Here is a 17,574-nt window from a genome sequence, read left to right on the forward strand (position 1 = left end):
AGTGGAACCGGTTAAGAAGTCGTGGGAGCTCCATCACTGGAGGTTTTTAAGAAGAGACAGGACAGCCCCTTGTCTGAGATGATATAGGCTAGGGTTAGGGTTCTGCTTGAGCAGGGAGTGGACTAGAAGACCTCCAAGGTACCTTCTAGCTGTATTCTCATCTCCTCCTATTCTAACCTATCCATTTTCAATGATTGGAGCATCCTGTGACCCCCTGAGGGCCATTTGTGGCCTTCCCTCTTGGCTTCTCACAAAGGAAAGGGAAATTACCTTTTTCAGTAGCATTGTAACTTTTAACCATCACTAACCAAAGTGCTGTAAGTTGACGGCTACCTGTATTTATTGCTACCTAGGCGTTAAAATACTCTATACAGAAAAAGATAAATATTCATAAACAGCAAAGAATATCAGCTCTTGAAAATGTAATCCTTTCCATGCCTTGTTTTGCATGCAAGATTGTGCTGTTAGCAATTTTTCTTTTCAACGCAGAGACCGGGAGGAGGGGAGAGATAAAAAGGTTTTCGGACAGCTTTAAGAGCCCCTGAAGCTGGCTAGCTGGCTAACAAATGCCTTCAAAAGCCACTGTTTATCATGCAAATGCAAAACACAGCTGCACAAATCCCGCAAGTGATTGCCCCATTAATTAAGCCACCCCCCCCGCATTCCCAATCCTATGAATAATCTTGTTATGGGGAGGGGGTGGTGGTGGAAAACAGCCCTGGTGCCTCTTTTAAGGTGGGGAAGGCACATGGGCATTTGGGCTGCGTCCTGAAAGTAAAAATAGCCCCATTAATGCCGAGAAAATTGCAAACGTTGGCCGGCCCTTGCGAATGCAAGCCAACCATAAGCCCCATGTGACCATCGTCCTGATGGTAAACAGCTGTGTTTGGTGGCAACCTTCCTCAAGGAAGCGCATTTCACAACTCTGTTCAGCCCTGTCCTTGAAAATTGGCTTCAGAAATGTGATTTGCCTTTTGCCTCACCAGCAATATCCAAAAGGAACAGTCCTGCCCTCAATGATGCGAGGGGACTGGGGACCATTTTCCCCAGCCGTCTTTGCCACCGTAAACCGTGCCAGGCCAGGCTAGGGAGTTCTACAAGAAGGTGAGTCAGAAAAAGTCCAGTTGTGGGGCACAACCGTATGATGGAAGCTCTGCCCATGATTCTTGCCACATTGTGGATGCCATCCTGACTTTTTTGCCCTCTACCGGGCATCCCTTGACCAAGGCTTATCTCCTCCTTTCATCGGTGGCACAAACCAGCCTTCCTGAGCGATTCTGGGAAATGAAATCCCATCCCAGTTGGCAAGAACTCGTGTGCTGGCATCTGACTGGGACCAATTTTCAAAATTACCTTTTCTGCAGATTGCTTTTAGCTTCTACCCCAGGGGTCCCCAACCCCTAGTCCCTGGACCTACACTGGGCCACTGCATGCCAGAAACCGGGCCATGCAAACAAGCGACACCCCATCCATGGGGTGCAGGCAGCATGTGAAACCACATCCTCCTGTGGTCCACAGGAAAACCTCTTGCCACGGAAATGGTCTCTGGTGCCCCAAAAGTTGGGGGGCCACTGCTCTATACCTCCTTTAAAAATAAAATAAAATTGGGGATTCTAAAGCATGAATGGGTTGGATAACCCACCAATTCTACTTTTTTTTTTTTTTTGGTATTTAAAAACCACCAGAAACTGCACCACTGTTGTTTGGTAATTTGGTGACCAAGGTTGGTGGGAGTGCCCTGGGTGGCTGGAATCAGCAGGCCTGCCATGCCCCCAAACCAGTTCTCCTATGGAACCGCCATCTTGATTTTTGGTTCTGCGCATGCGCAGAACAATTGTAATTGCAAAAATTTAATTTCCCCCTTTTTTTAATGTTTGTGCATGCACAACCTATTTTTGTGCAAATGTGCATGCACGCACCGAACCGGCAGTAATGCCGGGAGCAATCCACCCCTGGTGTGTGTGTGTGTGTGTGTGTGTGTGTGTGTGTGTGTGAGAGAGAGAGAGAGAGAGAGAGAGAGAGAGAGAGAGAGAGAGAGAGAGAGAGAGAGAGAGGCGGGGAGAGGGACATGGTTTCTTGGTCTTTACTGAAGCATTTGAAATTCGTGAGACAGCAAGAAAATGCTTCATACAAAACACTTGTTTTTCAATGAAGCATGCTTTTCTGCTCACTTTATAGAAAGTGCATGTTAAGTAAGAAGCAAAGCTATCAGGAATGCTTGGCACAGCATATAATAGAGCAGCATTTGTCTCTCTTCAGCCCCAATTCTTAAATCATTCCTTTGTTATAAAACTGCTCCAGAGGGATCTTTACCAGGTTTTCAATGGAACAAAATTTAAAGGAGCAGGAAACACATCCAGATCATCAGTAGCTCTGGAACTTTAGCTGCTTGCCCTGCGAAGATTTGTCTGGCCAGCAGGACAGAATACACCATAACAGAATTGGAAGGGACCTTGGAGGTTTTCTAGTCGAACCTCTTTCCCAAGCAGAAGGCTCTGTGCCATCCCAGAAAATCTCCAGTTTGAACTTCCTAGCAGCTGAAAATCCCTTGCCACAAGAGACTTTTTATAGTCACCCTTACACAAGATAAAAATCCCAAATAAAGATTCTAAGGTGGAAAAGCACACATTTATTCATTGTTTTAAATATTTGGAGCCATTTCTAATCAAAATCAAATACTGTATGGAATGAATTAAAATGCAATTTTAAATAATTAAATCCCATAAATATATTTATATATAAATGCAATTTTTTCCTCATATATTTAATAACTTTTCCCTTCGATCGTATTACACAGTGCAATTCCTTGACAACATTTACAGCAGTTCTTCTCAAACTCATCAACTTTAAATTGTGTGGATTTCAGCTCCCATAATTCCTGGCAGGTTGGGGAATTCTGGGAGATGAAGACTGCACATTTTTAAATGGCCACGTTTGAGAAACAAACAACATAGAGGGACTCTTCAAGAGAACCCAGAGAAGTTGTCTGCAGCCCTGAGTGAAGTTTACCTTGTCTCCTGGCTGTGGTCGCATGACGGACACCCGGTCGTAGCCTTTCCTCAGGAGAACCCAGAGGGCATCTAGCTTTCCCTGTAAAACAAAGAAATGGCATCATATATTCATTGCAGATTGGCACAAGATAAATCACTTTGCAAAACAGGCAGAAGCCGCAATGTCAGGGTTCCAAATTGCATCCAAAAGTAAATCGGAGTCCAAGGCAAAGTATTGCTCAAAGTTCCCATTTATGAAGAGAGCCATGTTGGCACATCTGGGAAAACCCGAATCTGAAAGCTTCCCGGTTTTCCCCTCCCAGTTGGAAGTTCAAGATCTTTCCCCCCACACCCACAAGTCCATCCCATGGTCCAATCTCCCACTGCCATACTGGCAGTTCCACCCATCCAGTTGGTTTTCGAGAAAGACTATGGCTACATATCATCTAACTCCGTACAATCCCCCCTCCCATTTTCCCACAATAGAAAATGCATAGCAGAATAATAGAAAATGTGGCAGGCCAAAGATCCACAAGAAAAGATGGCTGCAGGCCTGACACGCAATGCACGAAAACATGTTCATCTTTTTCAATAATGTTAAAAAATTAGAAATCAAAATACCACCTTGCCTGACATATGAGAAAGAAAAAAGACACCATCCATCTATGCTACTAAAAACAATTAGGCTGTTTTCTGAGCCTTCTTGTTGGATAACGGATACCTATTGGATTTTAAGCACCCCAACAACACAGTCATTGATGATGTTGGGAAGGAATATTAAGAATTGACGCCTAATATTTCTAAGGGGCACCAGTTGGAGGAGGGTCTCTGTGCCTGCTCCTCCAGAGAAATTTATGGACTATGGACAGATTGCGGTTTCTCCATCCAGCAAGGAGTGTTCTCATAGTCCCCAAAGCACACTATGTCCCAAAGGTGCTTTTACAGGAGGCAACTGGACTTTCTTGTTTTTTTTCTTTTGAAGATGTTTTGCTTCTCATCTGAGAAGCTTCTTCAGCTCTGACTGGAGAGTGCGGAATGGAAAGATTTAGATTCCTTGCAGACAGCTGGTCATTTGCATCCTTTTAGAGGGTCATTGAGGCCCCCTGGAGGTTTTATCTGTGTCCCCAGGGTCACCTGAGTGGTGCAAATGGTTCCTGTAGTCTGCAATTTTTTTCCCCTCTGGAAATCCATTCCTACTCCCACACTATTCAAAGGGTGTTTATCCCAAATTGTATAACTACAAGTCTCCAAGTGCTTCAAGAACCCACTCAAAGGATGCAAATGACCAGCTGTCTGCAGTATCAATCCTTCCATCCCCCACCATCCAGTCAGAGCTGAAGAAGCTTCTTGGATGAGAAACGAAACGTCTTCAAAAGGAAAAAAAAAAACACAGAAAGTCCATTGCCTCCTGAAAAAGCACCTTTGGGACAACCATGACCTGCATGAGGGAGAATATCTAAACACCACGCTCTACTCCTGCAAACATTAGATTGATTGGCTGATTAAATGATTTCTAGGATTTACATTCTGCTCTATATTTTGAGCGAAAAACAAGAAGATAAAACATTCAGTGCAAAAGAAAAATGTTGTAAGGAAGCAATAATGGAGGAGAGCTATCGTCTTCCCATCCATGCTTATGAGCTTCCAGACGCTACCTGGTTAACCATTCTGACCCTAAATGCTGGATTTGGAAGGTCCTTAGCCTACGCCAACAGGAATATCTTGAAGGTCTCCCAGGGTCCTTCACCAAACACTGGAGAAAGAAGTGCATCTTCCTAACCTCCCCACAAACACAGAGGTGGGTTCCTCCTGGTTCGGCTGAATAGGTAGTAACTCAGCCGGACATGTGACCGTACTGGTTCTATCCTGGTCACCGCCATCTTTATTTTCTCTTCTGCACATGCACAGAACAATCTTCATTGAAAAAAAAAAGTGATTTCCTCCCCCCCTTTTTTAATGGTGTGCGCATTATTTTATTTTTTTTTGCAAAAATGGAGGCGTTTTTGCCTTCCCTCAACCTCCAGAAGAAATCTGCAGGCTTCAGCAGGGCTGGGGGAAGGCAAAAATGCCTCCATTTTTTAAAAAAAGGACCGTTTTCTGCCTATTTCTCACAAAAACGGGGGCATTTCTCTCTTCCCCAAGGCCCTGCTGAAGCCTGCAGCGTGTTCCTGGGGGCCGGGTAGGACAAAATAATTTTTTTGCAGTTTGCAAGTGTTCCCTTAGCTCCAGCAAGGCTCCACCCCCCCGTCAAAACTTTTCACCACCGTTTTGGTGGAGATGGCTTGATGAGGGGGGTCATGTGACTGAGTTTGCTTGAGTGACATCAAGTTGGCCCCAAGCCATGTTGCGAACCTCTCTCAAGTAGGAGGGTTGTGGCTTTTCTGCACAGCTCCCTTGCACCCACAGACACTATTGTGGTGAATGTAAACACAAAGTGAACCCAGGCCTGTCTGGAGACCATGCCTCATTTTTTCCGTGCTACAACAGACAGCCCAAAGGATGCACAACACACCAGAGAGAGCAGCCGTCGGATTCCTGCTCCGTTCTGTAACTCTCACAGTGATTTTAGGTCTGTCTCCCAGCTGAAGAAGGAGAGGCTACATCAACCCACTAAAATTCTTCAAAGAAATGTGAATAGATAAATAAGCCTGACTTAGAATGGCAATATTCCAAATTTCTTAGTTATAAAGGAGAAAATAACAATGGAAAGTCATTTCACTAGGGAGAAAAAGGGCTCCTTGCTGTCTTCTTATTTTAATATTTTTGTAGAGGCTGCTCTTCATCTAAATATCCATCTGCAAGGCTTAATTTAAACCAGGTCCTGTGTCCCAGAATGCGATTTTGGGACCAAATTTATCTACAGCAGTTTTTAATACCCAGAGCCTACAAGAAAATGTGCAAAGTCTTCAAAAAAGAGAGACAGAGACAGAGACAGAGACAGAGAGAGAGAGAGAGAGAGAGAGAGAGAGGAAGAAATAGAAGAGAAAGGACACATAGAACCACAAAGCCTGTGTGTTGGAAGGACCTTACGGGTTATCTAATCCAACACCTTTCTTGGGATAGGGATCCCCAGAAATGATTCAAAAAGCTTTAAAAAGCTTTTTAAAAAGCTGAAAGTGAAAAAAAGTTGGCCACACCCACCCAGTCACATGACCTCCACCACCAAGCCACACCCACAGAACCGGTGGCGGGGGGGGATTAGATTTCACCATTGGGTGGGTTGGGGAAGAGAAGGCAACGTTATGGAAGGGGGATGCAGCAGAAAAATGAAAGCAAAACATCTTAGAGCAACTAAAATGATCAAAGGCCTGGAGACTCCATGAAGAACGGCTGCAGGATTTGGGTCTGTCCAATCTAAAGAAAAGAAGAATTAGGGGTGACATGATAGCAGCGTTCTGGTATTTGAGAGGCTACCACAAAGAAGAGGGGGGGGGGGTCAAAATATTCTCCAAAGCACCAGAGGGCAGGACAAGAAAGAATGGATGGAAACTAATCAAGGACAGATCCTTCTTTCTCTCCTTCCTTCCTTCCTGTTTAGATGTTTAGATGTTTATTAACATTTGTATGCCGCCCTTTTCCCTGAGGGGACTCAGGGCGGCTCACATAAAATCAGGGAGGGGGAATACAAATAATGACGTAGACACATATAATAAAAGTAATAAGCAACATACATTCATCATTCGGGAGGGGCAGCTATCCTTGTCCCCAGGCCTGACGGGCTAGCCAGTTCTTGAGGGCTGTGCGGAAGGCCTGGACGGTGGTGAGGGTACGAATCTCCACGGGGAGTTCGTTCCAAAGGGTCGGGGCTACTACTGAGAAGGCCCTCCTCCTTTAGTTGCCAGCCGGCACTGGCTGGCCGATGGAATACGGAGGAGGCCCAATCTGTGAGATCTAATTGGTCGCAGGGAGGTAATTGGCAGAAGGCGGTCTCTCAAGTATCAAGTATCCTTCTTCCTCTCTCCCTCCCTCCCTTCTCTCCTTCCTTCTTTCCTCCTTCCCTCCCTTCTTTCCTCTCTTCCTCCCTCCCTTCTCTCCTCCCTTCCTTCCTTGCACTCTCTCAGGGACTGTCACAAAGAGGGGGGGGGGTCAAATTATTCTCCAAAGCACCAGAGGGCAGGACAAGAAACAATGGATGGAAACTAACCAAGGAGAGAAGCAACCTGGAATCAAGGAGAAACTTCCTAACAGTGAGGATAATTAACCAGTGGAACAGCTTGCCACCAGAAGCTGTGGGTGCTCCATCACTGGAGGTTTTTAAGAAGAGACTGGGAAGCCACTTGTCTGAAATGGTATAGGTTCTCCTGAATGAGCAGGGGGCTGGACTAGAAGACCTCCAAGGTCCCTTCCATCTTATTCATTGTATTCTATTTGGAATAAATTAAACATGGCGGTATAGTGGGATATGTGAACTCGGGGCATGTAAATAGTTTGAATTTAGTTTGGAGGCTAACATGCGGACACGTCTTGCAGGAAAAATAAGAAACCTGCTGGAATTCAGCTACCAACATATCAAGTTTATTTTTCTTCCTTTTTTTTTTTTAAAAAAAGGATTAATATTCTAGTCCTCCAACAACATTGGAATCTTGAGATCCCAATAAATGGGTGGATCGAGTTTCTAGTGAACTTTTATGACCTTCACAAGCCCTTTTTTCCCCCCAAGGTCTGGCAGGAGCAGAATTAATTATGCAAAGCCAAGCAAAAACCAAAAAGAAAAAGAAGTACAGATATATGTATGTGTGTGTGTATACTGCATTTGTGCTAGAAATGCCTAATTTATGCATGCCACAAAACCCAGCTTTTCTTGGCCCAAAAGGCTGATACTTTTAGGACAATCTTGATCATAATGCAGTATAAGCAGAGCTGTGGTTCAGTGCTGGATGAAAAGGAAATGTCAATATAAAATATGATATACAAACATAAAAGGAGGAAAAATGACATTGCTACAGGCGTATACTACAGGCCACCCCACCAAGCAGAAGAAATGAATTAACTCTTTGCTAATCAATGAACAAATGTAGGTATTAACAAATGTCCTTCACATGCTTTTGAATTCTCTTTCTCATGAGACCATGTCAATGTCCACCCTTGAAGTTAGCCAGAAGAGCTGGTCATCTGCCCATTTTAGGATAATGCTGTGAAGTAGCCTTCAGCATCAGCTAGGGGAATCTGGAGACAAGTCAATCCTTGGATGGGTTCAGAAATAATAGCAATAGCCCTTAGACTTATATATTGCTTTACAGAGCTTTCCAGCCCTTTCCAAGAAGGTATACAGTCCGCCTCTTGACCCCAACAATCTGGGTCCTCATTTTACCCACCTCAGAAAGACGGAAGGCTGAGTCAAGAATTGAACTCCTGGCAGTGGGCAGAGTTACATTCTAAGCACTGCAATACTACATTCTAAGCACTGAGGTACCAGGAAGATGAAGGAGAAAGGGAATAAGGAACCAAGGAAGGAATAGCAATAGCACTTAGACTTATATACCGCTTCACAGTGCTTCACAGCCCTCTCTCAGCCCTCTCTCAGCGGTTTACAGAGTCAGCCTTTTGCCCCCAACTGTCTGGGTCCTCATTTGACCCACCTCGGAAGGATGGAAAACTGAGTCAACCTTAAGCCTGGTGAGATTTGAACTGCCAAATTACAGGCAGCCAGCAGGCAGCAGAAGCAGCCTGTAGTACCGCACTCTAACCACTGTGCCACACAGCTCTTATAATAAGGTGGAATGGTCTACTTTGTGCCAAATTCATAGTCATTGTGCATTGAGAGAGAGCTATTTTTATATGCAACAACAGTGCACATTTAAGCCTTGCTTGTTTCCATGCTGTTTTTCTTTGGGGGGGGGGGGGAGATTGTTTTCCATATGGCACCAAAAAGATTAAATCAAATGTCGATCTGATTAAACAGAAAAGTCAAAGGGCGTCCTGCCTTTCTCTCTTTGGCTAGCTCTATTCAGACTGTCAAACCTAGCTAGGAATTTGGCTCAACACACTGAGAAATGGAAGCAAATAAAACTGTTGTACTTTTGTCTCATATTTTAAATTCTGTTTAAGGCTGGAAACAGGCAGGGTTCCAGGTAATCCTTCCCTAGGAGATGTTATGAGCAGACAAGGATTCCAAATCTAAGTTTGTTTTATAAGTTTGAGGGGCGGGGAGGCAGAGGACTCAAACAGCGGGAGGACAGGGCTTAACTCCTTCCTCTCCAATCACCCTCCCGTATTTTTCCTTTCTTCTTCTTCATTACCAGCACGGTATCAAGAAAGAGAGTTTAGCCAGGGGAAGAAAACTGGTAAAGGAAAGCTCTGAAGTCATTATGGATGAATTCCATAATGCTCTGTATTAAATCAGGGCTCTCCAAACATGGCAACTTTAAGCCTGGCGGACTTCAACTCCCAGAATTCCCTAGGCAGCTTTGAGGCAGCTTTGAGTTCTGGGAGTTGAAGTCCTCCAGGCTTAAAGTTGCCAAGGTTGGAGAGCTCTGTATTAAATTGTTCCTAATTATGAAGAATTCCATGTATGTATGTATGTATGTGTGTGTGTGTGTGTGTGTGTGTGTCTGTCTGTCTGTCTGTCTGTCTGTCTATCTATCTATCTATCTATCTATCATCTATCTATCATCTATCTATCATCTATCTATCTATCTATCTATCTATCTATCTATCTATCTATCTATCTATCTATCTATCTATCTATCTATCTATCTATCTATCTATCTATACACACATACATACACTACTGGTCCTGTATCTACTGCACTACTGGTCCTGTGGGTGTGGCTTGATGGGTGTGGCTTGCTGGGTCATGTGACTGGGTGGGCGTGGCTATGTAGTCATGAAACTGGGGGATCCCCTAATCATCTTAGTTGCTCTTCTCTGCACTTTCTAGAGCAGCGATGGTGAATCTTTTTTGGCTCACGTGCCATAAGCGGGTGGAGCACAAGGGGATCATGTGCGGGTGTGCCGCACCCATAATGCAATGCACGACACCTCTCAGTGCGCATGCGAGCATGACAGCTGCGACATCCCATTTTTTGCATGCTATTTTCACCCACCCCAGGCTCCAGAGGCTTTATAGGAGCCTGGGGAGGGTGAAAAGAGCCTCCCTCTCCCCTCCCCCGGAGGCCTTCCGGAGGCTTTAGGAGCTTCCCCGAAGCCTCTGGAGGGCAAAAAACAACCCTACAAGCAAACTGGAAGTCACTTCCAGGTTGCTTGTAGGGCCGATTTTAGTCCTCCGGAGCTATAAAAAAGGCTGAACTCAGCTGGCATGCTCACTGGCCAGGTGACAGGACAATGCCTTGTGTGCCCTGACAAATGGCTCCGTGTGCCACAAGTTCACTATCCCGGTTCTAGAGTTTCCACATCTTTTCCACATCATGGCGACCAAAACTGAATGCAAATATTCCAAGTGTGGCCTTCCCAAGGCCTTATAAAATGGTATTAACCCTTCACGTGATCTCGATTCCATCCCTCTGTTGACGTAGCCTAGGACTGTGCTGGCTTTTTGGGATGCCTGCATCTCCCATGCAGATGCAACTCCTGGGAGACCCCTGCTGCTCAAAACTGATGAGGATCAGATTGGCTGAGCTCAGCTCCTCGGAGATCAGCTCCTCGGAGATCAGGCAGGGCACAAAATGAGGAAAGGAATGGAGCCTGAGCTACGGTCTTCTCCTGATAATGGGAGCCCAGGAAACATCCAGCCCTCCAAGGGCTGTTTTTTTGCTTGGTTATTGCTCTTCTCTGCACTCTTTCTAGAGTCTCCACATCTTTTCTACATCGTGGAGACCAAAACTGGATGCAGAATTCCAGGTGTGGTCTTACCAAGGCATTATAGAGTGGTATTGGTGCAAGGATGAGAGGACAATTGAGAGATGGGGAACTATGATAAGTGAAGATAACTCATGCACGCTTCTTTTAGACAACATTTGTGTGGTGATGTCTCAATATGGACGAAATCTTTATTATGGTCGTAATAAACCCAGCAGCAAAGAAACCTACCTTGATAGGAGAATACCACTTATGGGGCGAGGAGGACCTGCGTATGCCACTTCCGAGACTCCTTGGCTCTGGGAATTCGTACTCTTGCTCTGGCATCTTGACGCGGGCGTTCTTGGCCTTCTCCAGCTTTGCCCCTTCTTCGGTCGATCCCTTTTCTCCCCAACGGACCTGAAAGAGAAACATTTCCATCTGCGTGATCTCAAGCTCTTCTCCCATGACTCCACCCAGACCTGTCTAAGGAGACGTGGAGATGGGCAACTTCATGTGGAATTTTGCTTGGGGATGGGGATTTTGGGATTGGGATTTTGGTGAGACTCTTTGATCTCATCAGGTTCACAAACAGAAGGACTACATTGGAGACTTTGGAGCAAAAGGCCAGTGACAAACCTTGAGTTTACAACCTCAAGACTTGGAGATGATCCCCAGAACTCTTCCAATTTTGCTAGTGAATTGCAATGTTCCTCCCCGCTCTCTCATCCCCACCCCCTCTCATCTTTCTGCATCCACTACTGCACCCTACCTCCATCCGCTTAATGCCCCCAACTCCACGCCCACCATAATAGGAAGCATCCACCGTGGGCCACTTCTTCTTGGGAAGTCCATCATCGTCTTCCTCCTAAAAGAGAGAAAGAGAGAAAATGTGGACATCAACATTAATCTATTGGAACTTTTAATCCTTGGATAGAAAGAAATTATTGTGAAGAGTTCCATTGACATTATAAAATAAAAATCTTCTGGCTTATATCATTGTTTATTAAGCCACAACCTTATTGGTTATCAGACAAATCAGACATTGTTTTGGAGTTCGTGTTGGCTTTTTACAAGGAAATAACTCTTCCCAGGTTTTATTTACCCTCTGAAGCAAACTGTCCCTGTTTTTCTCCCTCCCTTCCTCCTAAATGAAAACCCGACTCAAGAGATCTCCCAGTGAATTAGCAAAGCATAATATTCAGAGTATATAGCTATATTTGGGCTTGCATATCCTGTTTTCTACTTCATAAGGGAAATATTTTTCTAGCAGTATTTCATCACCACAATGGAGATGTACAAAAGCATTTTGGTTCAGAGGTTTTGCCACCTCCTCTGGGCACATTTCTGCCCACTGATAGCCTGCATAGATGCGATTTGTCCAGTGGGAAAGAAAGCACAGCCTTGGAATAGTGAGACTTATTATTTTATTTATTTACGTATTTTGCTGCAGGAGCTGTGAGTGCTCCATCACTGGAGGCATTTAACAAGAGACCGGACAACCATTTCTCTGGAATGCTCGTAGTATAGGGCAGTGATGGCGAACTTTTTCGGCACCGAGTGCCCAACCCAAACGTGCATCATGTGCGTGCATGCGTGCGCCAGATCACCTGAAACCCGAAGACCAGCTGGCACATGCTTGTTGTTTGGCCATTTTTGGCTGTTTTTCAAACCATTTTCAGGCTTTTTTCCGGGCTGTTTTCAGGCTGTTTTGGGGCCGTTTTCAGGCAGTTTTCCAGCACTCCAGCACCCTCAAAGACCAGCTGGCCAGCATGCAGGTAAGGGCCGGAAAGCAAAAGAGTAGCTGGAACAGGGTGGTCTCTGTGTGCCACCTCTGCATACGTGCCATAGGTTCACCATCAGGGTAGAGGGTCTCCCGCTTAAGCAAGGTCCCTTCCAATTCTGTTATATCTCTTATTCCATTTCCAAAATGACCTTCTAGGAACCTATTACCCAACGGTCTGTCTTTGCGTTGTTTTAAAAGCCAAAAATAGATTTTGCTGCTAAAGTTAAGAAAGATAGCAGAACAGCCTTTCCAGCTTCCTGGTGCCCAGATGTGCTGACCAATGAAAACAGTGAGGGGTAAAGGAAGTTGTAGGCCAAAACATCTGGAAGACCCCACAATGAGAAAGGAAGTTTGGGTTTGTCTTGGCAAGGGTTCCAAACAACCCACATGTTTATTGACAGGTGCCAGCAGACCAAACATCAGTTTGAAGGACCTTTCTCAGTTTGCTACCAACATGTCTTTGCAATATCCCCCCCCCCACTACATCTCTCCAAGTCTATCATCAATCCAGCAGCCACCTCCAGCATGGGAAAACCCTCCCCCCAATTTGGACCCCAGTACCAAGCCTTCAGGCTCCGGAGCAGGGGTGTCCAAACTTGGCAACTTTAATACTTGTGGACTTTAACCCCCAGAATTCCCCAGCCAACTTTGATTCCCCAGCCAGCTTTGCTGTCTGAGGAACTCTGGGAGTTGAAGTCCACAAGTCTTAAAGTTGCCAAGTTTGGAGACCCCTGGAGGAAGGACAGGAGGACGGGGGCAGGCCTTACCTGGAAGGTTAGCATTGCAGGGATGGGGTCAATTAAGTCAGGATGGTGCCCATGTCTGACCACTAGATTTCAGTATCATGGGTTTCCCCCAGCTGTGGGGGTGGGAGGAAGGGGCTTCAATCAGGAGGTCACCAACCCTATCTTGACTTTTTTTTAACCTCTGTGAAAAGAACAAATGGCCTTCAAGTTCCCAAAAGAGGACCCTTTGCTAAGCCAAGCAATATCCTGTGGGATTCTGGACAAATGTTTACAGATGTCTCACTTGTTCAGGGTAGATGTTGTGGTTCACCACCATCAGATGCTTCACAGTCACCACCAGTTTAAACAGTGACGTGTGGTGAGGTTGATGGCCGGTGAGACAAGCGGGCAGGACCTCTATATTTTCCTCCCCCCACTCCTCCAATCTAGGCAGGGTCGAAAAGTTCCCTGGGCAGTCCTAAAGCTGGGCCAGATTGCTCAAGAGCCAGGAGCCCTTCTCCAGAGTTCAATGACACGTGTTTCCAAGAACTCCGCACCGCGCCGTGCGGCCACCCTAGTTTCCAAGAGGACCGCTGGGGCAGGAGGTCAAATGTCATGTCCTCCGGCAGCTGTGCCAAGCCGCTTCAGAAAAAAAAACCCCACCTGCCTCTTGCCTTTGAAGGAGAGGAGGAGGGGGGCACCCACATGGGGAGGGGGGTAGGACAAGCTGCGGGTTCATCTCCCCGCCGCATAAGGATCGGAGGGCTCACCATGAGCCCGCCTCTCCAAGCGCGCACGCGCTCACTAGAGCTGGGTGAGGGGGGGCGGCGGTGGCGGGGGGGGGGTTAAGCCAAGCGTCTGAATGCCTCCTCCACAAGAAATGAATCATACAGCGCGGCCCACTGTATGGCCGGAAGCCGGCGTGTCCCGCTCTATGGTGCGGCATGGTGGCATAGCTTTAAAAAATAAAACATAAAAAATAAAGTGCCAGCCCGCGCACCAGCAGAGGCGGGTAAAACACACACACACACAAATTACTTATAATAATACAAATTACAATTACTTACAAATAATTTTGAATTCCTCCCCCCTCCCCCCGACCCACATACCTTTTCCAGCTGTGTCACAGAGGATTTCAACTCTCCTCTTGTCTGCCACTATGAAAATGTGAAAATGTAAAAAGAAAAAGGCAAGAGCTGCTCTAGCCAGGCTGGGATAGTTGCTGCTAGAGTCACCATGTGGATGACTCTGCTTAACTGTTTTAAAAAAGCCTTTTAAAAAAGTGTCCTCTGCAGGAGGAGGCGAGAGAACCACGTGCCTCCTTTGCATAAGGAATTTTTCACCTTTTAACCCTTGCTTAACTCTGCTCAAGTGATCATAAAGGTAGACTAAAGGAGACACGTGGTTCTCTCGCCTCCTCCTGCAGTTAAGCACTAAGCAGAGCCATCCACTGTGACTCTGGCAGCAACTACCTTAGCCTTTTTCCTTTTAAATTTGTTTTTCTTTTTCATGACAACAGTGGTGAGGCTCTGCCTCCCCTGTCACTGAGTTTAAAGAGCCTTGGCTGTGGCCAGGAACCTTCTAGGACTCACCAGCTCTGCATTTCCTGGCTCCTCCCGTTATTGTTGCTGATTAAATTCTCACCTTCTAGAGGCAGATAAGGCTGCTCATCTGTCCCCAGTCACAGCCAGGGAAGCCACATTACATTTCCTTCTGGTTTCAGTCCCTGCTGGAAGTTTATCTCCTCTTTTGTTATGTCTATCAGAGAAGAGTTATTCCAGGGTTGTTGGAGGAAAGAGGGAGGAGGAGGAGGAGGAGAGGAGCAGGAGGAGGAGAGAAGAACAGGAGGAGGAGGGGGGAGCAGGAGGAGAGGCGAGGAGGAGGAAAGAGGAGCAGGAGGAGAGGAGAGGAGGAAAGAGGAACAGGAGGAGAGGAGGAGGGGAGGAGAAGCAGGAGGAGAGAAGAGGAGGAGCAGGAGGAGAGGAGAGGAGCAGGAGCAGGATGAGAGAAGAGGAGGGGGAGGAGGAGAGCAGCAGGAGGGGAGGAGCGGAGCAGGAGGAGCTCTCTAAGAAGAGGCACATTCATGGCACAACCTGCAAGAATTAAGAGAGAAGCATCCTACTTCCCTATTAAACGCCGAAGGTGCACGGAACGCTGTTCCTTTCCCACCAAAAGTGTTTCCTATTTTTCTACTTGCATTTTTTAATATACTTTCGAACTGCTAGGTTGGCAGAAGTTGGGAGAAGTAATGGGAGCTCACTCCTTACGCAGCGCTAGAGATTCGAACTGCAAACTGCCAACCTTTCTGATCGACAAGCTCAACATCTTAGCCACTGAGCCACCGCGTACAAGGGTTAACACCCCCCCTCCCCGCTGAAAGACTCCTTGCTAAATCACACCTTTGAAAGCAGGAAAAAAGTCAAGGGAGGGGAAGGATTATGACCAGTCGAGGAGGGAGGATCAGGCTGGACCTCTGCAAAACCTTCTTCAGTGATAATATATAATAAGATACGGTGATAAGACCCCCATTGACTAGAGGGTCCCAGGAAGAAGCCAGGTGGTCATCATCAGAGATGCTCTGTTGCAGGGGACGCCACAACGTGACAACTTCAACACTTGCAGACTTCAAACCTTCAACTTTCCTTTTGGGTCTGTTCGGGGAGACTTAAGGGCCCTGGTGCTGAAGATGCCAGCTGGCTTCCTTTTCTTCTCTCCAACATGAGTCCTTGGTTGTCCAACTCTCCTTAACACCATCCATTCTGGTGGGAAAGGATCCTTGCCGGCTTTCTGTGAGCCGGCTGGCTGGAAGTGCTAAATCTGAATCTCCTCTGCTCCTTGGTGGCCCCCAGATGTGTTTTGGGACAAAGCCCAAGGAAGGAAAGGTAGAAGGTTCTCCGTCCCTCCTTTTCCAACTTCCATCAACAATTCACCACGCCTTTCTCCTGCCTAGTGGGGGGCAGATGCCTAGGCTCCCTGCCAACAGTTTCTTCCTTCCCTTCCCTCTTTTGGGACATTTTTCAAAAATTAACATCTAAGTTGATTTGACTCCAAAGCAAGCGATCCAAGAAGTTTTGGGTCAGAGGAGCAAACAGCAGCAGCAGCAGCTAGAAAGTCTTCCTTACAAACTGCAAAGGTGGGAGCAGATGTAGGAGGCGAAGCAGATGTCTTTGATGTAGCCCATAAATCACCTTTGCTGAGTTAGAGCTCTGTTTTCGATTGAAGACTGCCAAAACGTTTCTGGGTATCTTTGTCTAAATGGACTTGGAGTTGTATCAGATTTAAACATTCTCTCTCTCTCTCTCTCTCTCTCTCTCTCTCTCTCTCTCTCTCTCCCCCCCCTCTCTCTCTCTCTCACACACACACACACACACTTCTTTCTCTCCTCTCTCTTTCATCTCTCTCCTCTCTTTCTCTCTCTCATATCTTCCTCATCTCTCTCTCATCTCTCTCTTCTCTCTCATCTCTCTCTCATCTCTCTCTCTCTCATCTCTCTCCTTCTCTCCCTCCCTCTCTCTCTCTCTCCTTGACTTGGCTGTAGAACCAGCTGAGTGAGAAATCTTGTGGACTCCAGATGTTAACAAAAACTCCCAAACGATGACAAGATTGGGCTGTTGGTTGACTCAGATTTAAACTCGTAGAAAGAAAATTAATTTAGCCTTGATCTCAAAGCTGCAATGTCTGATTATAAGGCAACAAGCACATCTCATCCTGGAAAACCCATCATATAATCAAAGCATAATATGTACTTAAAACCCAACATGCAACCACAACGTAGGGGAGAAGCCACAGTGATGACACCATGATAGAAGGGGGAGATCATCTAATTTGCATACAAAATCAAGCTCGGAGGAATTGCTAACACTTAGAAAACTAGGCTCACAATCCAGAAGGATCTTAACAGACTTGAGTGCTGGGCCCTGTCCAACAAGAAATAATTCAGAGGTGAGAAAAACAGGCAGGAAAAATCAAAAGTACAGGTATAGAAGAGGGGGTCTCTAGCTCCACAACAGTAACTGTGAGAGGGACCTAGAAATCCCTCCTAGTACAGCACCATGTAAGTATGAACTGGCAGTGTGCTGCAGCTACTAAAAAGCCAATGCAGTCCTTGGTTGCATCAACGGGGAGAAAGCAACAAGATCTTGAGAAGTGATAGTACCGCTTTTTGTTGCATTACTGAAGCCACACTTCAAATACTGTGTCCAATTTCGGTCACATTGCCAAAGATATATATCACAAGGTCGTAAAAAGGGTGCAGAGAAGAGCAACAAAGATGATTAGGGGCCTGGGGTCTAAATTGTGTAGAATTGTGTAAAATGCTCAAGAGAACTAGGTATGT

The 17,574-nt window shown here is 46.1% G+C and overlaps 1 protein-coding gene across 1 annotated transcript in view; it reads right to left on the minus strand.

Moving 5' to 3' along the window:
* Positions 1-17,574, minus strand: part of ANTXR1 (ANTXR cell adhesion molecule 1) — a 132,698-nt gene that overhangs the window by 6,657 nt on the left and 108,467 nt on the right. Inside the window, exons 15-17 of the mRNA XM_087706052.1 lie at positions 11,500-11,595; positions 10,980-11,147; positions 3,010-3,090 (exon numbers count right to left, since the gene is read on the minus strand). Of these exons, the coding sequence (XP_087562178.1) occupies positions 3,010-3,090; positions 10,980-11,147; positions 11,500-11,595 (345 nt within the window). The remainder of the gene's footprint in view (positions 1-3,009; positions 3,091-10,979; positions 11,148-11,499; positions 11,596-17,574) is intronic.

The sequence above is a fragment of the Thamnophis sirtalis genome, unplaced genomic scaffold, assembly GCF_051295495.1.
Source record: "Thamnophis sirtalis isolate CommonGarterSnake01/CBP01778 unplaced genomic scaffold, rThaSir2_p1.2 scaffold_2, whole genome shotgun sequence".
NCBI classification, from domain to species: Eukaryota; Metazoa; Chordata; class Lepidosauria; order Squamata; family Natricidae; genus Thamnophis; species Thamnophis sirtalis.